Here is a 22,126-nt window from a genome sequence, read left to right as displayed (position 1 = left end):
GAATCTCATCTTTGAAAGCCAACGGTCAAAAATTATATCTCACCTTGTATGCCAGTTTTTTGAAATCCAACTGTAAAATGAAGGCCAACAGCCATTCATTGCTGCCACAAAATTCTCAACCAGCCTTTGCTTCCAGCAATGTACCCCAATTTGAATGGTAGGTATACCCAAGTAATAATAAGACAATTAAGTTATATGTATGTTATTTATTATTATAGTCAAAATTTAATTTACACATTTTTAATTTTGTTCTAATTATATTTAAATTCTACTTTTTTGAAAAATTATCACTTATATCCTTCTATTAGTTTTTACTAGTTAATTTTAATAATTAAAGACTGTACTTGTATTTTTACAATATTATTCAATCCAAAAATTTTTAATATTTATGATTTCGTTGGCTTTTAAATATCAAAACTAATTAGAATAAAAATTGATAAATTTGTTTATTTTAATAAATATAAAAAAGTAATGAAAATAATCATTTATCAAAATTATAGGATTTAAATATAATTAATGACAAAATTAAAAAAAAAAGTTTAAATGGAAATTTGCCCTTTATTATATTATTAGAAAACTCTAAAGAAAATACAGGTAGCAGGGCCAATTAATTACTAATTATCAGTATTTGAAGATGGGCAAGGGGGTTGAAGGAAACTATTCATGACATGTTACCTGTAGGCCAAACAATGAAAACATGTCTAATTATTGATGATAATAATAATAATAATAATTATGAAAGCATGTTGGGAAGAATTTCTCCAACTGTCAACGAAAAGCTGAGCCTGAATTCCATTTAAGCCTGAAGTTAAACGTGACAGATGTGCCTGCAAAATCTGATCCACATTTTAATATTATTAGACAACTCTAAAGAAAATACAGGTGGGAGAGCCAATTAATTATTAATTGTCAGTATTCGAAGATGGGCAGGTGGGTTGAAAGAAACTGTTCATGACATGTTACCTTTTGGTAAAGTTAACTGCATTGAGCACAAAAGGGAGAGCCAAAAACAAGACAACTGGTTTACCCCAAAATACACGCAGAGAACTCCTCAGAGAGGATTTGGTCTACAATGAAAACATGTATAATTATTGATAATAATAATAATAATAATAATTATAATAATAATTATGAAAGCATGTTGGGAAGAATTTGCTCCTACTGTCAACGAAAAGCTGAGCCTCAATTCCATTTAAGCCTAAAGTTAAAAGTGGCAGATGTGCCCGCAAAATCTGATCCACATTTTTTTGTTTTCTTTTTTTAATTTTTGAGAAAAAGGAAAAATCCATGCATATATTCCTGCAAAACTCTATCTAAACTGTGTTAAATGCGTATAAACTTTTTCCTTTAAAATTATTTGAACCATCACTTTGTTGATATCTCTCAGCATTATTTGTTCTCCCCTCACGCTTTACTTGTTCAAAATTTAGGATTTTTTTTCTTCTTTTTTTTCTTGTTTTTCTCTTTTTTTTTTTCCCCTAATATACACCTCTATTTCTGGAAATTTTACAAAACAATTAAACGATTTATTCTTTTTGGTAGTTAAATTTATTAAATATTCTTACTTAACTACCAGTAATTAATATTGCTGTATTAAAGGGCAGTTTTTTTTTCTTTTTTTTTTTTTTTTTACCTAATTATAAACTACCCAAAATCTTACATTCTTATTATTCGAATTAAGGGTACTTACCACTGAAGTACCCGCTTTATCTTGAAAAAGACAGTTGGGTTTCTCTACATGTGCACAATGAATTAATAATCCACCCTCTTTATTGATATATATATATATATATATATATTCAACAAATAGCTCCACTATTCGCAAACTTTGCACAAGCACCAATAAAAATCTCATACAACTCCAATAATATGGCTCTTGTAATTATTGGGTACGTAGAGATATTACTTGCGGCTTTCTGCTTTCTCTTTTTATTTCTACATTGGAGATGTGACGCCCGCACGCGCCGCTTGAAATTTTCTACAACAGATCACGTGCTTCTCCATTGGAGATGTGACGCCCGCACGCGCCGCTTGAAATTTTCTGCAACAGATCACGTGCTGCACTCACCGCATGCATCGTCTGGAGGTTAAGACGACCACGTCATCAGACACGTCATCCAACCAAGCCACGTCATCAACCACGCCAGCCGACACGTCGTCAGCCACGCCACCCGACACGTCATCTGCCACGTGTTGACACATCAACATAAGCTGCCACGTCATCAAAATTTTTCTGAAATTATGGAACAGACCCTGAATTGTTGGAAATTACAGATTGACCCCTGTAGTTTCTGTATTTACAGGTTGACCTAGAATTTTTGTGAAATTACATTTTTTGCCCCAAAATTTCTGATAATTATATTTTGACCCCGGAAGAGTCAAGTCCACCATTTTCGGCCGTTCTGGACGCAACGGTTAACTCTGTTTTTCCAAATTCGGCTCCATTTTTGGTCAAGCCATAATGTCAATGGAAGAATCATCTTTGGGAGCTATGGTTAAGCTCACTGCCACAAATTATACACTTTGGAGACCTCGGATGGAAGATCTCCTCAATTATAAGGATCTGTTTTATCCTATAGAAGCTAAAGGAGAAAACCCCGATCCTAGCAAAGAAGCAGAATGGAAGATATTAAACAAGAAAACGATCGGTCAAATCAGGCAATGGATCGACCACAGTGTCTTCCATCATGTAGCGAAGGAAACGGATGCATATACCCTCTGGACAAAATTGGAGGACATGTACCAGGCCAAGACTGCTCGGAACAAAGCCCTGTTGCTTAAGCGATTGGTAAATCTAAAATTACAGAGTGGAACTTCTGTAGCCGAGCATACCAGTGAGTTCCAGAGCTTGGTAAATCAACTATTTGCTGTGGATTATCAACTAGGGGATGAGGATCAGGCCCTCCTACTTCTAAGCTCTCTTCCAAATAGTTGGGAGACATTGGTAGTCTCTCTCAGCAATTCGGCCCCGAATGGCAAACTTACTATGTCTATGGTTAAGGATGCCCTATTTAATGAAGAGGCCAGGAGAAAGAACATTGACATGGATCAGTCACATGCCCTCGTCACTGAGAGAGGAAGACAGCAAAGAGGTGGTCGAGATAGGGGGAGAGGCAGGAGCAAGAGCAGAGGCAGATCTACAGACGGCAGAAAATCATCATATAAGTGCTATCATTGTGGCTTGGAGGGTCACATGAAGAAGAACTGCAGAAAGTTGTTAAGAGAGCAGAGACTCCAAGGTAATCAGCCGAAGAAGGATGGAGAGATATTAGTCACTGTTACAGGAGAAGTGGCGCTCTGCTCCATTGAAGAAGAGACATGCCTTCATATATCAACCCAAGATGTTGAGTGGGTAGTCGATACTGCAGCATCCTACCATGTCACTCCACACAGAGATTTCTTCAAAATGTACAAAGCAGGAGACTTTGGTACGGTAAAGATGGAAAATTCCAGTTTTGCAAAGATTATGGGAACTGGTGATATTCAGGTAAAAACGAATGTTGGTTGTACAATCACTTTGAAAGATGTCCGTCATGTTCCAGACTTCGGCTTAATCTACTTTCGGGAGCAGCCTTAGATAAGCAAGGCTATGACAACTACTTCAGCAAAGGCACATGGAAAATGACGAAAGGTGCCATAGTTGTCGCCCGAGGACATATTTGTGGAACGCTGTACAAGACTCATGTGAAGATATGTGCAGATAGCCTCAATATTGCAGAAGGAGAGGCGTCTCAAAATCTGTGGCACCAGAGACTCGGTCACATGAGTGAAAAAGGATTGTCCACTTTGGCAAGGAAGAAGCTTATCACTGTTTACAAGAATGCTGCACTAGATCCTTGTAGTCACTGCTTATTTGGTAAGCAACATAGAGTCTCTTTCAGTTCCTCTGCAACGAGAAGATCAGAGTTACTCAGTTTGGTGCACTCTGATGTTTGTGGTCCCATGGAGGTGGAATCATTAGGTGGCAACAAATATTTCCTGACTTTCATTGATGATGCTTCTCGGAAGGTGTGGGTATACTTCTTGAAGACAAAGGACCAGGTATTGGATTATTTCAAACTGTTTCATACCATGGTAGAGCGTGAAACAGGAAAGAAGTTGAAATGTCTCCGCTCAGATAATGGAGGTGAGTATACTTCCAAGGAGTTTGATGCCTACTGCAAAAGACACGGCATTCGACATGAGAAGACGGTCCCTCGCACCCCACAACATAATGGAATAGCCAAAAGAATTAACCGAACCATTATGGAAAAGGTCAGAAGTATGATCAGTATGGCTAAGCCATTCTGGGGAGAAGATGTTCATGCCGCCTGCTATTTAATCAACAGATCACCGTCAGTACCGTTGAATTTTGAAATTCCGGAGAAAGTGTGGTCGGGTAAGATTCCTTCCTACTCTCATTTAAGAGTGTTTGGTTGTTTAGCTTATGTACATGTATCCAAGGAGCTCAGACAGAAGCTCAATGCAAGATCTACTCCATGCATCCTTATAGGATATGGAGATGAAGAATTCGGATACAGGTTATGGGACCCAAAAACAAAGAAAGTTATTAGAAGTAGGGATGTAGTATTTCATGAAAACCAAACAATGGAAGACATTGAAAAGCCCAGAATGTCTCCTAATTGTAGTTCTAGTGCCGAGAATTTTTGTCCTAATCCACCACCAGCACAAATAGCCACAGAGGATAATGAGGTGCATGAAGATATACATGAAGCAGACCAGGAGGAAGAAGGGAATATTGAGCAGGGGGAGACTCAATCCTCTCAAGCAGCTGCAGGGCCATCACAGCGGTCAGATGATGGTACACGTCCTGAAACCAGTGGTTTACAAGTTCGGAAATCTGAGCGAGGCTGAATTCCATCAAAGAGATTTCCAGAATCTGAGTATATTCTGCTAATTGAAAAGGGGGAGCCAGAAAGTTTCCAGGAAGCTGTTTCTCATCAAGAGAAGGAAAAGTGGCTGCAAGCAATGCAAGATGAGATGGAATCCTTGCAGAAAAATCATACTTATGAGTTGGTTGAGCTTCCAACAGGAAAGAAGGAACTAAAGAATAAATGGGTATTCAAGCTCAAGAAAGATGAAAGCGGAAAGGTGGTGAAACACAAAACTCGATTGGTGGTCAAAGGATTTCTTCAGAAGAAAGGAATTTACTTTGATGAGATTTTTTCACCAGTGGTAAAAATGACTTCAATTCGAGTCATTTTTAGTTTAGTAGCAAGTCTAAACCTAGAGCTTGAACAGATGGATGTGAAGACAGCATTTCTTCACGGTGATTTACATGAGGAAATCTACATGGAGTAGGCAGAAGGATTTAAGGTTTCAGGGAAAGAAAACCTCGTATGCAAGCTGAAAAAGAGCTTGTATGGCCTCAAGCAAGCACCAAGACAATTGTATAAGAAGTTTGACTCGTTTATGGTGAGTCAAGGCTATAAAAGGACTACAGCAGACCAGTGTGTTTATATTCAAAAATTTTCAAGTGGAAACTTCATTGTACTTTTGCTATATGTGGACGACATGTTGATCATTGGACAAGATGCAATGAAGATTAGTCAGCCAAAGAAAGAATTGTCTAAGTCCTTTGATATGAAAGACTTAGGACCAGCTCAACAAATTTTGGGAATGCAAATAATCCGAGACAGAAAAAATAGAAGGTTATGGCTATCTCAAGAGAAGTATGTTAAACGGGTGATAAAGAGATTCAACATGGATAAAGCCAAACAGGTCAGCATTCCACCTGCAAATCATTTCAAGTTGAGCAAGAGATTGTGCCCCTCATCCAAAGAAGAGATAGAGGAGATGGCTTTAGTACCATATTCTTCAGCGGTAGGAAGTCTGATGTATGCAATGGTGTGTACCAGACCAGACATTGCACATGCAGTAGGTGTTGTGAGCAGATTTCTTTCAAATCCTGGAAAGAAACACTGGGAAGCAGTCAAATGGATTCCCAGGTATCTTAAAGGTACATCAAAGCTGTGCTTGTGCTACGGGGGAGGTGATCCAATCTTAGAAGGCTATACAGATGCAGATATGGTCGGAGACCCTGATAATAGAAAGTCTACATCATGTTATCTCTACACTTTTGCTGGAGGAGCTGTGTCATGGCAGTTAAGATTGCAGAAGTGTGTTGCTTTATCCACTACTGAAGCAGAGTACATTGCCGCAGCGGAAGCGGGTAAGGAAATATTGTGGTTAAAGCATTTTCTCACAGAATTGGACATCAAGCAAGAAGACTACAAGATACATTCTGATAACCAAAGTGCCATGGATTTGAGCAAAAACTCAATGTATCATTCCCGTACAAAGCACATTGACATCCACTATCATTGGATACGCGAAGTAATAGATCAACAGTTGCTGAAACTGATGAAGATCCACACAAAGGAGAATCCAGCAGACATGTTAACAAAAGTTGTTGCTCAAGAGAAGCTGAAGCTGTGCAAAGACATAGCTGGAATGGATGGCAGATGACCATCAGTTTAAATGCGGCTGGAGGGGGAGAATTGTGAAGTCCAGCCGCACCACCACTGCACCGACAGTGTGAAGACTGCACAGCCACCATCTTTGACAATGGCCATTGCTGCATTTAACACCGAACTCCAACTTGCTCAACAATTGTGGGCTACTGTCAGAAGCTGTTGAAGATTGTGGCCATGCAACCGACCTTGTAAGCCTATAAATAGGCTCCATCCCATTGCATGCAAGCCAAGCCAAGAAAGCAAGCTCAATATCATCCAAAGTGAGGAGTATTGAGAGTAAACTCCGAGAGAGAGAGAGAGAGAGAGAGAGAGTGTTTAAGTTCCAGAGAGAGCTTGAGAGAAGAGTGAGCAATTCCAGAGAGAATTTGACAGTGTAAAGAGAGGTTCCACATGAGAATCTCCACGAGAGAAGCTTTTTTATTTTTGTATTCTATTTCCAAGAGAGTAATAGAATTCTTTTTATTTTTCTTCTCTAAAGTGGTCAGGGAACCACAACAAGAGGCACCACAGAAATGTTGCTATACCCACCGACTGGCCTGTTATTGGGATGATGCCTGGGCTTTTTCAAAATGTCCCACGCATCCTTGACTTTGCAACCGAAGCTCTCAACAGTTGTGGTGGCACATGGGAGTTCAAAGGCCTTTCGTTTGCTAACTATGATTTCTGGGCCACTTGTGATCCTATCAATATCCAACATATCTTAAACGCAAGTTTTGCGAAATATCCCAAAGGACCCAAGTTCAAGAAGATGTTCGATCCTTTTGGAGATGGTATTATAAACTCCGAGTCGGATTTGTGGAGAAATCGAAGAAGAATGTACCACTTACTAATTGGACAGAGCAAGTACGAATCGTTTACTGAGAAGACCATCCTGCGGAAGATGGTGGATAGTCTAATCCCAGTTCTTGATCACATCTCCAAAGCAAAAACCAAGGTTAACTTTTTTTTATTATTAATTAAGGGCTCGTTTGGAAATGATTCTTCGGAATCAACTAATGGGTGCATTTTTTTGGATCAGCACTTAGTGATTTTTCAATAATAAAATCGTTGAAAAGTGATATGATTTTACATTTTTTTTTTCAAATATTAAAGGAAGTGTTTTTATCTAATGATTTTACTCATTTTAAAATCATTCCCAAGTAGGCACTAAGCTAATAACCCTTACTTAAATTTATTTAATTCTTAATTTTTATTGAAACTTTAGTGTTTTTGCTTCTCTTTTTTTTTTTTCTTTTCTTTTTTTTTTTTCAATAGGTTGACTTGCAAGACGTGTTTCAGCGGCTCACATTTGAGAACACATGCATATTGATTTTAGGCTTTGATCCTCACTGTCTCTCTATCGAATTTCCTAAAGTAGCATACAAAAACACTTTCAGCCAGAAAGCTGGTGGAAGTTGAAGAGTTGGCTTTAAATTGGAGGAGAGAAGAAGCTAACCAAATCATTGAAAGTGTTTGATGATATCACATACCAATGCATAGCTTCGAAACGACGAGAACTAACTAGTGGAACTCAAATTCAGAAAGATGACGAAGCCAACAGCTTGGACGCACTCACATCTTATCTAAAGCAAGAAGAGAAGCAAAAACAAATGGGCTCGATTACCAGTTCAGATCAGTTTTTAAGAGACACCATACTCAATCTCGTGCTAGCTGGAGCTGGCACTTTATCCGCGGGCCTCACCTGGTTTTTCTGGCTCGTTGCAACACATCCAACGGTGGAAACTAAAATTCTCGAAGAAATAAAGCTGAATTTGATTGAAAAACAGGACGAGAAAGGAAGGTTTTTCAACTCAAATGAGGTGAACAAGTTGGTATATCTCCATGCAGCACTATGTGAGACACTAAGGCTATATCCACCTGCTCCAATCAATCATAGATCCTCATCCGAGGAAGATATTCTGCCTAGTGGTCACCGTATGAAGCCGAAGCAAAGGATTTTGCTTTTTTTTTATTCGATGGGTAGGATGGAAGATATATGGGGTGAGGATTGCTTGGAATTTAAGCCTGAGAGATGGATTAATTCTGACGGAGGTGGTATAATCAAAGTTTCGCCCTACAAGTTCACGGCTTTTAATGGAGGCCCTCAGAGTTGTTTGGGTAAGAATATGAGTTTCATTGAGATGAAGATGGTTGCCGCCACTATGTTATGGAATTACAGAGTTGAAATTATGGAGGGACATCCAATTTCTCCAACCATATCCATCACACTTTATATGAAACATGGTCTCAAGGTTAGAATTTCCCAAAGAGATGTTGTTGACCATTAGTGAAAGAGTAAGGTACTATGCATGCATAATCTTGTTAGTTTTCTGGTAATTAATTAGCCTAAATAAGTGTATACATATATACACAGAGAGATCTAGAGAGACAGTTCTGTTTATATTAAACTTTATTGTCTGACATGCATTTACATGTAGTTTTATATATGTTTGAGTGGTTTTATATAATTTCCTTGAGCGTTGAAGTTTATTTGTTATTGTGCATCCAATATTTATAAATGAAATTTTTTTTTATTGACATAAATCCTTGAATTGACAGTTTCTGTAGGTTTTAGCGTTGAAGTTTATAAGTAGGTTTTAGCGTGAGGAAGAGGACGGCTTATCTTATTTTCTTTGATTTTACTTTCTGTTATTTCGTTTTTTTGTCTCATTTTAAATATTTTTGTTAAATATCAAATATTTGAATTGAAATTATTTTATATTGTAAATTGAGTATTTTTTATATCCAATTGTTTAGTTTTTTGTTTTTTTTTGTTTTTTTTATTGTTATTGATGAAGCTCGAACTGGCTCATAGGGTGGGATGGTGGAGTATCCACCATCAAGCACCAAATATACGATAAGGTTTTAATTGTATCCAATCTTGCTTAGTCCAATTCAATCGCTTTCTCAGAGGTCTATATGTATCAAATCTCCGTGTCGCATATAGACGCAATTAATATCACTTTTTCGCTGTCTTTGCAATTAATATTATTTTATGTATGCCAATCGATATGCAATGTGTATTTGTCAAAAAAAATCAATATGCAATGTGTGTCAGTTTTCTTTTTCTCACAGAAACCAAAAGCCAAAATTTTCTTCCATATATTCCCTGGATTTGGGTTTGGTCACAAGTTCACAACAAGTGCACATGTGGCCAGTACCGTTGGCAGTGTTAGGAAATTATATTAGAACAAAGATAAAACAAAAATACGAGTGATAATGTATCAAAATTTTTAATTCAAATAATAAAATAAAAAACACAATACAATTGAAGAGGGTAAAATATATCTTAACCTTATAATATATTTTATATGCTTATCTCTATAATTTATATTTATAAAGACAATAAAGCTTATTAGTACATTTCTATGATAACCTAGAAAAGAACTTAATACCTTCTTTCTTCCCCAAAAAGAAAAAGTTACCTTTCCTTCGCCAAGACAGAATTTCGAGGGCTGATCCACGGCCGGGCCATTCTAAGAATTTTGAAAATTTATCTTCTATAAATGCCTATTTTTAAAAATATTTGTAGATTTAATTCAATATTAAAATATTACTGAGTACATATTTATATTTATAACTTAAATCTTGATCTCTCCTTTCCACATTGTAATTAGCTACAAATTTGATAATATATATGTAAATTATTTTTACAATTTAAAAAAAAAATTTATAGTATAATTAATTCTTTACACACTATCATTTAAATATATTAAAAATAGTAAATAATTTTATACAATATTTTTCATATTGAAAATATTGACAATTTATGCAGTTCCAACCAAGTCAAAAATACTTTTGTTTTAAATACTTTTGTTTTTTCATACTTTATTGAAACTTTCTACAAATACTATAGTTGTGATTGAATAATGAATTATTATATTTTTAGACTAAACTAGTAGTTATGAAAAGTTCATAATTTTTTTTTTCACCAAGACAAATACTCAAGGGCTGATCCACAATGTGAACACGGCCATGGCCCTCCTAAGAATTTTAAAATTTCTCTTCTATAAATGTATATTCTTAAAAAATTTTGTAGGTTTAATTCAATGATAAAATATTATTGAGAATACATATTTATGTTTATAATTCAAACCTTGGTCTCTCCCTTCTGCATTGTAATTAGTTGGAAATTTGATAATATATATATATATATATATATACACACAAATCTTTAAAGATAATATTAGAGATATTAAACAGCTTTCTAAAATACTTATTAAACCAGCTTTCATTAATTTATTAACTTATATTTAGTTACCTTTATCTTTTAACATTTTTTTTTTATGCATGTCTAAATAATATTACTTTTTCAATGAATAAAATAGAAATATAACATCTTAGAGCATCTCCAAGAAACTTTCTATCTGTTTAATTTGAAGAACTAATATATAAGATCATCCTTCAATCTCTTCAAATTTGAAGAGCCAAAAACACTCTTTATTATTTAATGATGATCAAATTCCAAGACAACTATAATATATTTTACTTGACAAAAAATTCAAAAAATAAGGGAAAAAATCCTAATAATAAATGTTTATTGAAAAAATAAAAAATATTGTTAGAGAAGATTTTAAAACTTAACTCCTTAAATATAAAAATGCACTTTATTTTCAAAAGATATTCTTTATTTTTAGAGAATCCCTTATAATATTCTTATTATATCATATTGATAAAACTTTTTGATATCCTTAATATATTACTTTATCAAACAAAACTAACTACAGACTCTTCACAGTAATATTTTTACCGTCTAAATTTAATGTAGGATTGGACTTAATAGGTGAACAGATAAGCTAAAAACCATTAAGTGCGTGATATAATGGGTACCAAACTACATTTAAATATAGTTTTCCGAACTAATTGATTTGTGTTTATAATTAGTATGTGGATGGGATATCATACGTCCGGTTCACCACTTTCAAATGATGAGTATGATTGACGGCGATTCACATCCACTCAATTAAATACTGGAAAAATTAGTCAGCAAGAAATCCAAAATATAAAGAAATAAAAAGAAAAAATAGAATCTCCTATTTATTAAGTGACGATGATTAAATTATACGGTTTTAATTAAAATACTTAATTTTATTATTTTTTATATTAATATTTAAAAGTTTAGATGCTTGATCTTTATAATAAATAGCGTGATGTTGGATGGAGCTGAACAGCTAGATTTTATAGTATGAACGGCCAAGCTAAATGAAAAAGAGACATCATCCCGACTGGACCCCACACTGACAATTATTTGAATTGGAATTTTTTATCCAAAGCTAAAAGAAACGATAATAACAAAAGAAACATGTAGATAAATGCATCCAGCGTAGTCAACGCGTGGAAAGGTTGTCAAAAACCTTGAATTTGGAGAATGATCAATCCAATTCTATCAACGAGTAAAGAAAAACAAATAATACAAACAAAACAAACCAAGACAAGGTAAAAATGTCTTCACGGGACAGTACCCAAATTTATATATATTTTCACAATATTTTCATTTTGTACAACCACGCGACCCATATATGATTGTGAAAAATGATTTTATTTCTACAAAATCCAAATTAATTAATCAACGACCACTTTAAGCTAACCATCATTAATTTGTAGAAGCTATATGATATTATACTTTTATAGCAAGATATTTATTGAACACACGAATGGCTGTAGATGTTTAAGCAAATATATATATATATAGAATGGCTGTCGGTGAATTTCAATAAAGTTTCACAAAAAAACCGAAGATAAAGTTGTGACTCTATATAAACGGACAAAATCAGCTCTGCTGTTCATATAATTGTCTTCGAATTCCATTACTCTTATCGAGAAGCCAGACTGTTTTCTATTAAAAAAAAAAAAATGAAAAAGGGAAAGGTGAAGAATTGGAAGTTTGCTAGTGTATGATCTTTTCCTGCTTGTGTACATTTGAGGAGGAGAAGAAGCTGAGCTTGAACCTGAACCGTCTTCAATGGCTGTTGTTGGGTACGTAGAGATACTAGTAGCGGCTCTGTGCTTCCTCCTAGTCCGCCATTGGAGGCTGCACAGGAACACAGTAATCACAGTGTGGCCAGTTGTTGGGATGCTTCCAGATATCCTTAGAAATGTCCCTCGCATGCATGAATATATAGACGAGGTTATCAAAAGAGGTGGTGGAACGATTGAGATCAAAGGCCCTTGGTTGACCAACTTGGATTTCCTCGGAACAAATGATCCTTTGAATGTGCGCCACATCTTCAACCAAAGCTTCGAAAAATATCCCAAGGGACCTGAATTCAAGATCATTTTCGAACCTCTAGGAGATGGGATTTTCAATTCTGATTCCGATTTGTGGAAAGATCAAAGAAAAATGTTCCAATTATTGACCGGGCAGACAAAGTTTGTTACATATATGGAGAAAACCATCCAGCGAAAGGTGATCAATGGCCTCTTACCGGTTCTTGACCACGTCTCCACTACACAAATCCAGGTCAGGATATCTTAATGAGTGCTTTGTTTTAATATTTCAGTTTGATTATTTTATGTATTAGTAGGCCATTGGTATACGAGGTAATATGTTTGATAGTTTTATATATAAACAAACAGGTTGACTTACAAGATGTGTTCCAGCGCCTCACTTTTGACAATATATGCTTGTTGGTATTAGGCTTTGATCCTCTTTGTCTCTCTATTGATTTCCCTAAAGTTGAACATGAAAAGGCTTTAGATGAGATCGAAGAGATTTTCTTTCACCGTCACGTTATACCGGAGATTTGGTGGAAGTTGCAGAAGTGGCTTCAAATTGGAAAAGAGAAAAACCTACCAAGAGCAGTGAAAGTTCTAGACGACTTTATATATAAATGCATCTCTTTGAAACGACGGGAAATTACAAGCCGAAACTCCAGAATAAAAGAAGAAACCGATTTTGACTTGCTCACAAGTTATATAGAGGAAGAAGAGAAGCAAAAACAAATGGGTTGCTTTACGGATTCCGACAAGTTTCTGAGAGACACCGCATTGAATCTCATGGTAGCAGGCAGAGACACCATTGGTGCTACTCTCACATGGTTTTTCTGGCTTGTTTCAAAGCATCCATGCGTGGAAACTAAAATTCTTGAAGAAATGAAAGAGAAACTACAAGTCGTGAAACATGAAGATGATGATCATATTATTAGTTTGGGTGCGGAGGAGGTGAGAAAATTGGTTTATCTACATGCAGCTTTGTGTGAGACACTCAGATTATATCCACCTGTACCAATCAATCACAAATGCCCAACTCAAGCAGATACTCTTCCAAGTGGTCACCATATTAAGGCAAACCAGAGGATTCTGTTTTCATTTTATTCCATGGGTAGGAGAGAAGAAATATGGGGTAAAGATTGCTCGGAATTCAAGCCAGAAAGATGGATTTCTGATGATGGAGGAATAGTATACGTACCATCTTACAAGTTTACAGCGTTTAATACAGGTCCAAGGACTTGTTTGGGCAAAGACATGGGTTTTATTCAGATGAAAATGATTGCAGCCTCTATATTGTGGAATTACCAAGTCAAAGCAGTGGAAGAGCATCCAGTTATCCCAAATACATCAATTATACTTTACATGCAACATGGTCTCAAGGTCAGGGTTTCCAAAAGATGTGCTGCAGTAGGCAGCCAGATTAAAGGGTAACTTTTTTATTTTTTGTTTTGGTACTAATTATTACTGGTTGAATGGTTCAGTTTCTTTGCTCAGCATGATGTGTCTCTCTCTTTCTGTAAGTTAATGTAATTTATTGTATTTTATTTTGCAGTGTGTAATGTATTGTATTTTTATAAGAGATTATAACGATGTTTCTGAAGTATTGGTAATAGGGTAAAAGTATATTGAAGTTGCTATTAAATTCGTGCAATATTAATTATAGAAAATATAACTAAAATTGTTAATGGATGATCATAATATGCACGGCTTCCATAAATTGGAATTTTATAAAATATGATCGTCCATAGATTTTATAAATATGAATTAGAGACTGTACCAAAAAAAATTAAAAAATAAGAATAAGAATAAAAAGAGTTGAGAGTAATAACTGATAAATGTAGACGATATATACCTTTCAAAGTCGAACAATTCCGTAAATTGAAAATAATCGTACACCTAGAAAACAAAGAAACAAAAGATTCAGAATCCACCTTGGATATAAACAAGAAGACAGAAGGCCAGACTTTCATTTACCGAGACCTATAATTTCGTACATAGCCTTTATTTTCACATGTAAGACGTCTACGTCTCACCTCATGATGTTACACTTTAATTTCTCCCATTTTTTCGCAGAACACTGTCTCCGTAGTCTAAAGTTTGTCCATCTGTTTCAGTTAAAAAATAATAATAATAATAATAATACTAAATATATATCTATATATATATATATATTAGTTTCTCTATCATCATAAAATTAAATTGATGCCAAATTAATGTATATCTTTTATTCATAATATAATATATATATATATATATTAAGATAAACCATGCAAATTAATTCAATTTGTCCATATTATATATTTTCTTTTGTATGAGATGTCTTCTATATTATTTCCACGTCGAAGTGGTGGAAGAACATTCACTTTCTCTTTTTAACAGTTTAAAAGGTGTGGCTGTGGTAGATATAAAAGTAGACATAACTTATATATCAATGAATTATAAGGTACCAAAACATGTAAAATCTGATATATATGCACGAGTGGTTGTATTAATCTTCCTTTTTTCTTAAAAAAATAATTCTTTAAGATTGTATTAATCAATAAAATTAGATTTATCAAAATATTCAAAAATTTATTTACTGAATAATGCAAAAATATTTAATGAATTTAACCATTTTATAATTTATTTATGTATAATTAGATTATTTAAATATGTCAACAAATAATATATTTATATAGTTTGATAAATGGCTTTGGATAAATATTTTGATGTAACTGTATTAATCTGCTTGTCTCTTTGCAGGATTTATCCTTTTTCAAGAGGGTTATCAAGGACTGATTTTACGATATGCAGATGTAGTCGCTGTAAAAGCTAATGAGTACATCAAGTAGAATGAAAGCTAAAATACATCAACATCAAGTAGGAGTGCTAAACCAAAAGTAAGCCTCATACAATTAATTATTGTCCTTGTAATATTATATTTCATGGTTTTTCAGTTTTTGGCGACTCTTTTGTGCTCTAAGTAAATAGTTGTCCGTAAATAATAACAACTAATATTAATCAGGGGATTCTAATATGGGACGGATTAAGAATCCCCAATTGGCAATATAAGTTTTCTATACATGTAAATGTAGTGAAAGAAATCGATATTATTGGATAATAAAGCAAGTATCCTGAATTCGATTGGTGATAAAACATCATATTTCATTTAAAAGAGATGCCAGAGAGTAAATCAACTGATAAGAAAAACTTGAGATGAGATATTAACGAATCAACAATAAAAATGAAACAGAATGTTTCTAAAATTTTTGTAAATTTTTTAAAAAAGAGTAAGTTCAGATTCTTGACCAGAAAGCTTCAGTTGGACCTTTTTGAGGATGAAGCACTATAAATTAATTAAATAAAACTAAAGGCAGTTTAGGGCAATTGGGCATCTAATTATGTAGAGTTATATCACCATCTCTCTAGATTACATTATCACCATCTCTGTCAATAAAAGGCATTTAAGGCTTAAAACACTTAGGAAACTAGTTAAACATCGAAATCAGTATGAATTTTCAAAAGATGAGATAGAAGATCAAGATGAAGAAAGCTTAAACATAAGATTTTTAAATTATTTTCCAGCAAATCATTGTGTAGAAGCTCTTCATATACTAGCTGAATTCTGCGATGCAGATCAGTTTAATTAAGAACCTCCACATAAACCACATATGCATAAAACATGGACAAAAAAAACAATATCTTCGGACTTTAGGAGCTCTAATTCGCTGAATCTTGTGTCAAACTTTGGCATTTCTTTTCAAAGCAGAAAAGGAAATAAAACAAGTTCACCAAAATTTTCCAAGTTCTTTCACCTTCAACGCTACATCAATGGCCAGATTCATCTGCCGAGACGAGGACGAATTCCACATATAGATTCTTTAAGGCGATCATCACCGTCATCAGTAGAGGACCCATAATTGCTCCCTGTAACACAAACACAAACTTCAACATTCAGAACTTTGAACCAACAACTACATATTTTATGAACTACATAAAAGCAAACACTGTAAGGGAAAAACAGAGTAATTACTTCCAAGACTGAGGGAAACAAAGCAATCCCACCAAGAATGCTAAGCCCAGTCAGGTAGGCATTCTGTCCTGGAATCTCATCTTGAATCGCAATAGTTCCATAATCCAATAGTATTTGATGAATGGCGGTCAACAAAACGGCCTGAATGTATCTCACCTCCAAAGCCAGTTGAGCTGCAGCAGGAATGGAGGAGAGCCAGGGCGGTGTTATAGGCAAAATGGCACTCATAATAGCTAAAAAAGTCGACGTATAAAGGAAATGAATGCGATAGAATCTAAACAACAGATATGTAAGACACCCTTGAAAGAATGTGACTTTAGCCGCAGCTAACAAAACACTACTAACAGCTTGATCCAGCACTCGAGCACATCGAGCCCGAGTGAAGCTCGATAGTGGAAGCATTCCCAATACATGGTCCATAACACCACCCGAATCCGTGGTGATTAGGTAATAAAGCAGCCACAGAAACACCATGAAACCGGATATGAAGTTCAACAATCCAGCAGCTCCTGAAACAATTGACACGGCCATGAAGAAGATAAGATTCACACCTCCTGCTAAAACCATTGTACCACTAGCGAGTACTTGTCTCGATACATCCAGACTTTGAAGCAAAAATGCTTTGATTTTCTCCATTAAATCTTCCCTGCCAATCAGAGATATGAACTCTCTGAAAACACCATCAACGTCTCTGTAAATCACTTTCCACTCTCTGTTTTTCAGTTTTGATTGAATCCCATGTAATTTCTTGGACAATGGCTGGAAATTAGCTTCTTCTTGAGGAACACTAGTGGAAATGAGCGGACTCTGAGACCGACTCTCTAAGTAGCTCCTCACACTCTCTACAATCTCTGTCACATTGTAATAAGCTGCTAGAGAATCAATATTCTCTGAAACAGTTTCGTAGAATTTTACCGTATAAGAATCGATTAATTCATCTATATGATTATCATCCATCCATTTCATAATCCCCATTCTTTCCGCATAATTGTTCTCTTCCAAATGCGATTTCAACGAGATCAACGCGTCTTTGCCTTCCATGGCAATCTTATACGAAAAGAAAAGGAATCCAAACACAGACCCCATAATCATAAACATAATCAAACCAATCCCAACCGTCGTTTTCAACCTATTGAGAATCGCACACGTTATGTACCTGCTCATTTTCCTTAGCAATGAGCTACTGTTACGGAATTTTTTACCACCACGGCGACGAGCAGATGAGATTGCTGAAAGTGTGGTTTTAAATCCGGGATTGGTTATGGCTCTCCAACCCAACGAATAAGCTACGAAGCAAGCCAAGGCAAAAGCAAAGATAGGGACCAGGCCTACACTTTCATAGATGGTTAGGAAGAGAGCGAAAGAGATAAGCCATTGGACGAGCTTGAAGAACCCGACCTTCTTTCTGCGGCGGGGCTTTGGGTGGTTGCGGAAAATGCGGAGGAAGACCGCATGGGAATCGATGAGGGAAGCGGTGGAGGCACGTAGCGCAGCGAAAGGGACGGCGATTAGGGTTTCGAAGAGGCCGAGATTGAGAGAGTGAGACCAGAAGGAGACGAGCGCGGAGTGGAACTCGCGGAGAGGCATGGAACAGAGGATGGCCCATTGGATCGGTCGCCAGTAGCCTTGGAGAAGCTTGACGACTCCGAAGAGGATTGCCAAGGAGAGTGCGAGACCTGCATGGGCCATGGCTACGTACATTGCGATCCGAACGTGAGGGTCGCTGGGTATTGATCTTCTTCTCGTTCGTGGTTGATTTGATTCGTCGTCGAGTGGCGGTTGGGGTTGGGGTTGGGGTTGGTCATGATGAGTTTGGTTGGTCTTGTTTTTCCGGCGACGGTTGTTTGATCTCCGATTGGAAGGAGTTTGGGTGGTGGTGGTGGTGGTTTCGGGCATCTTGGAAGGTAAGCCATTTTGGAAATGCCAATCAGCAGAACCAATTGACAGAGTAAAACAAAAAGATCCGAGAGACTCTGCGTTTTGTTGCTCTTGTGTGGATGATGGATTTTCATTTTTTTTTTTTCTTTTTTTATTCTTTCATTCATTTATTTATATTTATATATATATATATATATATTTTGGTTTTGATTGGGCTTGCTTCTGGTTCTTATTAGGCCCATACAGTCCATACTCCCATGAGTTGGTGTTTTTGGGCTGGGTTGACTTCATTATGACTGAATGCCCAACCCAAAAAGTGCAGCTACAACCCTCCGCCATAATAGACAATATTTTTCTATCTTTTAAAAATGAGTATATTGTTATGTCAAGACTAATGATAAACATAATGAAATGATGGCTTTACATGATGGATACTATAGATAGGGAAAAGATTATTTTTTCAGCAAAGAATGATTTTTGAGTGATTTTAAAATTTGATTTGAAACTTTATCCAAAGAAGGGAAAGAAAAAAAAAATTTATGTGAAACTTATTATATAATTATATATTTTAGGAACAATGATGACAAATGAAGTTTCCAAAACACCATAAATTTTCTAACCTCAGTTCCGACTTATATGTTACGTTTGAATAACCAAAACAAAATACGGATGGTATTACACTCCAAACTCTTTTGATCTGGATTAAAATCCTTTTTCTTTTCTCTAAATAAATAAATAAATAATTAAAAAAAACACCGTTCAATTAATGCAAGAATCATCATAAAAATCAGAGAAGCATTTCCGTAAAGGAAAATGCGCCGTATAAAGCAAAAGCAAAGGGCTTCCTTAAAAAGTTAAAAAGAAAATATAAACAGTGATGAAATTAATCATCTCCAACTGAAAAAAAAATTAAAAAATAAAAATAAAAATTGTTGGAGAAAGAAAAGAAGAAAGAAGAGCCGAACCGATCCATTATCAATATATATATATATATCAAATACTTTATCACACTAGTCCGCTTTGGATCACGAGATTTAAGCCAATCCAAATTTATGTTACCCATCAACAAGTCCCTATCACATTCATACATGAAACCAAGTTATCATGGATACTTTTCTTGTGAAAAAACTCTTTCTATGTGACCCTCGAATCCCTTCTGGTTTTTCCAAGAATATGCAACTTGTAAATTGCACTTGTTCCTGATATTCTAAGCTAAAACAAACGGGAAAAAAGGGGTTATCCAATGAAAGTGAGAGAAAATTCTGGTGAACATTGTGCTGGTTGGTCAGCACTCAGTACCCATTATTCATATAGCAGATGTCAATGTTTTTCTGGAGCTTTATAAAGTTTAAATGCAATGATAACACTATTTGTTGGGTTTTGAGAAATAGGTCCCAATTCCCTAAAACCCAAATTATTAATATCCCAATGAAATCATAGCTGATATTAAAATACACCAAAAAGCTGATGGCGTTTGCTTCTATAAAAGGAAAGTTAAAGATTCATTCTTTGGAATCGTTATTGTATTTCCAAAAATCCCAATCAGACATTCAAAAAAAGCTGGCCAAAAAGAATAGCAAGTTGCTTCTAACTGAAACAACGGATTTAGGATGTCTACAAAAGCCAAAGACTACATCTTCAAGCAACCAATATTACCAGTGCCTAACTGAAGGAACAGAGTGATTAGGAGAGGAATAGAGAGTTCAGTTAGCTAGAGAGCTCTTATGGAGAAAACAGTAGAGGAAAATCTTTTCAATGGTGAGAGAGAAGCACAGATTCAGGCTGCAACTGAACTTGCTAATCTAAGTAGTAAACAGAAGCACAAGCTAGCAGAAAGAGGTGTGATTGTACCCTTGCTTTCTATGCTTCATTCTCAAAATTACGAAGCCATCGAAGCGGCTCTGTTTGCTCTGCTCAGTCTTGCCTTTGGCAGTGAACGGTTAGTCTATGCAGTTCTTGACCGTTCATATTATGCAAATTCAATTCTAAACTACATAAGTAAAGCCCACTTCAAATACATTCTTCTTTGATCGTTGCACATTAGGATTTAGCTCAGTTTGGCATCGATGCTCAAACAATCTTGTTCCAATGTTGCTCAAAATCTTCATGAATTTTAGAAAATGGCGGAATTGGCTGCCAAAAATTTTTCCAAAAAATAAAACATTTTTTTCTCTCTACAAAAATACTTTTTGTTTAGTTAGTGGGACTGTGGAATTTGTTCTGGCAATGATGTTGAATTCGTTATGGTGGCGGTTGGCCCCAATCACAATGATGTTTCTGTCTTCAAAAGATAAATTATCTTTTTCTTGTGCCGTACGATTGTCCTTAAATGTTTTTCTTACCTTAAGCAATTAACTTGTAATTATAATTTTACAGGACCAAGTGTCGGATTGTGAAATCTGGGGCCGTACCTGTTTTGCTAAATCTCCTTCAGTGCCGAAACAAGTCACTGATGGAGCTCTCAGTAGCAGCCATGTTGATCCTCTCATCTTGCAAGGCAAACAAGCTGCCAATTGCTTCATCTGGGGCAATTGAAATCTTGGTTGAATTTATAAATGAAAACTATTCTAACGATAATGATATGAACAACACCATCAGTACGCAAGCCAAACTTGATGCCATTTCCACTCTTCACAATCTCTCCACTTGCCATCAGATAATTCCATCATTTGTCTCTTCTGGTTTAGTATTTTCCTTGCTTCAGCTCATTCACAGCTCGGACAAATCATGCGAGTTGGTTAACAAGGCAATTGCGCTGCTAGAAGATATTGTTTCTTTATCAGAAAATGCGCTTCAGCAAACTGCTGGTACAGCCAGTGCAATTCGAGCACTGGTTGAGACAATTGAAGAGGGTTCTCCACAATGCAGAGAACACGCAGTGAGAATCTTGCTGTTTATATGCCAGAGCTGCAGAGAAAAATATCGAGGATTGATATTAAGGGAAGGAGTGATGCCTGGGCTGCTTCAGTTGAGTGTGGATGGAACATGGAGAGCTAGAAATACAGCTCGAGAATTATTGTTGCTTTTGAGGGATTGCTCGAAATACAGTTCAAGAAACAAACAATCAAAGCATGAACTGATAGAGCAGATTATGCAAGAAATTGATGCAGAAGAAGAGAGAGTTGTGGAAACAACAACACTCAGATTGGTGGAGGAGATGATTGCAAAGCTCAGTACATGATGTTATGGTTGTTTCCTTCATATTTTAGGATGTTTGGTCCATTTGCTAGGATTATTCATTGTATCATTATGAAAATGGTGTGCTCTCTGTGTAAATAGAATTGGGCTTCAACTTCTTTGATAGTTCCTGATCTCTTGTTTTATGATTGAATATCGATACTTTTAACATTAATGGTAGCACAAAATAACAATAATGAAAACGAGGGAAGAAAAATACAGAGAGCTTGGATAACATGCAAATCATGCTTCAGGATAACACGAACACAGCTAGAACTCAATTTAGTTTAGAGACATCTGCTAATTCAGAAATGAAGATGCAATTGGGATCTGAAGTTGAATTATTTAGGCATCAGTCTCTCGGACAAATGTACACAACATAAAGGCAGCACTT

General features: G+C 35.7%; 4 protein-coding genes across 4 annotated transcripts; 3 read left to right on the top strand and 1 right to left on the bottom strand.

Annotated features, from left to right (window-relative positions):
- The first annotated feature begins 7,767 nt into the window (after positions 1-7,767).
- On the top strand, positions 7,768-9,231 carry LOC125421851 (alkane hydroxylase MAH1-like). The gene has a single exon (XM_048471626.2). The coding sequence runs from the start codon at positions 8,066-8,068 to the stop codon at positions 8,741-8,743; it is 678 nt and encodes a 225-aa protein (XP_048327583.2). The 5' UTR covers positions 7,768-8,065; the 3' UTR covers positions 8,744-9,231.
- Positions 9,232-12,154: 2,923 nt separating this feature from the next.
- Positions 12,155-14,268, top strand: LOC107403811 (alkane hydroxylase MAH1-like). Its single transcript, XM_016010723.4, has 2 exons — positions 12,155-12,915; positions 13,032-14,268. The coding sequence occupies exons 1-2, from the start codon at positions 12,418-12,420 to the stop codon at positions 14,094-14,096; spliced, it is 1,563 nt and encodes a 520-aa protein (XP_015866209.3). The 5' UTR covers positions 12,155-12,417; the 3' UTR covers positions 14,097-14,268.
- A 624-nt stretch (positions 14,269-14,892) lies between these two features.
- LOC107415309 (uncharacterized) lies at positions 14,893-18,685 on the bottom strand. Its single transcript, XM_048466940.2, has 2 exons — positions 16,678-18,685; positions 14,893-16,571 (listed from the first exon to the last, which is right to left on the bottom strand). The coding sequence occupies exons 1-2, from the start codon at positions 18,571-18,573 to the stop codon at positions 16,473-16,475; spliced, it is 1,995 nt and encodes a 664-aa protein (XP_048322897.1). The 5' UTR covers positions 18,574-18,685; the 3' UTR covers positions 14,893-16,472.
- Positions 18,686-19,897: 1,212 nt separating this feature from the next.
- LOC107415325 (U-box domain-containing protein 7) lies at positions 19,898-21,858 on the top strand. Its single transcript, XM_016023630.4, has 2 exons — positions 19,898-20,494; positions 20,932-21,858. Exons 1-2 carry the CDS (start codon positions 20,280-20,282, stop codon positions 21,734-21,736), a joined length of 1,020 nt encoding a protein of 339 aa, XP_015879116.3. The 5' UTR covers positions 19,898-20,279; the 3' UTR covers positions 21,737-21,858.
- Positions 21,859-22,126: the final 268 nt, after the last annotated feature.

Source organism: Ziziphus jujuba, chromosome 4 (genome assembly GCF_031755915.1).
Source record: "Ziziphus jujuba cultivar Dongzao chromosome 4, ASM3175591v1".
NCBI classification, from domain to species: domain Eukaryota; kingdom Viridiplantae; phylum Streptophyta; class Magnoliopsida; order Rosales; family Rhamnaceae; genus Ziziphus; species Ziziphus jujuba.
Note: the sequence above shows the minus strand (reverse complement) of the source record. Positions and strands in the feature narration are given on the sequence as shown.

Bases quoted from the DNA above. Each gene is read 5' to 3' on its own strand.
- LOC107403811 (XM_016010723.4), top strand. From the start codon at position 12,418: ATGGCTGTTGTTGGGTACGTAGAGATACTAGTAGCGGCTCTGTGCTTC. The intron at 12,916-13,031 runs GTCAGGATATCT...ATAAACAAACAG, and splicing joins TCTCCACTACACAAATCCAG to GTTGACTTACAAGATGTGTT.
- LOC107415309 (XM_048466940.2), bottom strand. From the start codon at position 18,573: ATGCCCGAAACCACCACCACCACCACCCAAACTCCTTCCAATCGGAGA. The intron at 16,572-16,677 runs GTAATTACTCTG...TTTGTGTTACAG, and splicing joins TGTTTCCCTCAGTCTTGGAA to GGAGCAATTATGGGTCCTCT.
- LOC107415325 (XM_016023630.4), top strand. From the start codon at position 20,280: ATGGAGAAAACAGTAGAGGAAAATCTTTTCAATGGTGAGAGAGAAGCA. The intron at 20,495-20,931 runs GTTAGTCTATGC...ATAATTTTACAG, and splicing joins CTTGCCTTTGGCAGTGAACG to GACCAAGTGTCGGATTGTGA.
- LOC125421851 (XM_048471626.2), top strand. From the start codon at position 8,066: ATGGGCTCGATTACCAGTTCAGATCAGTTTTTAAGAGACACCATACTC.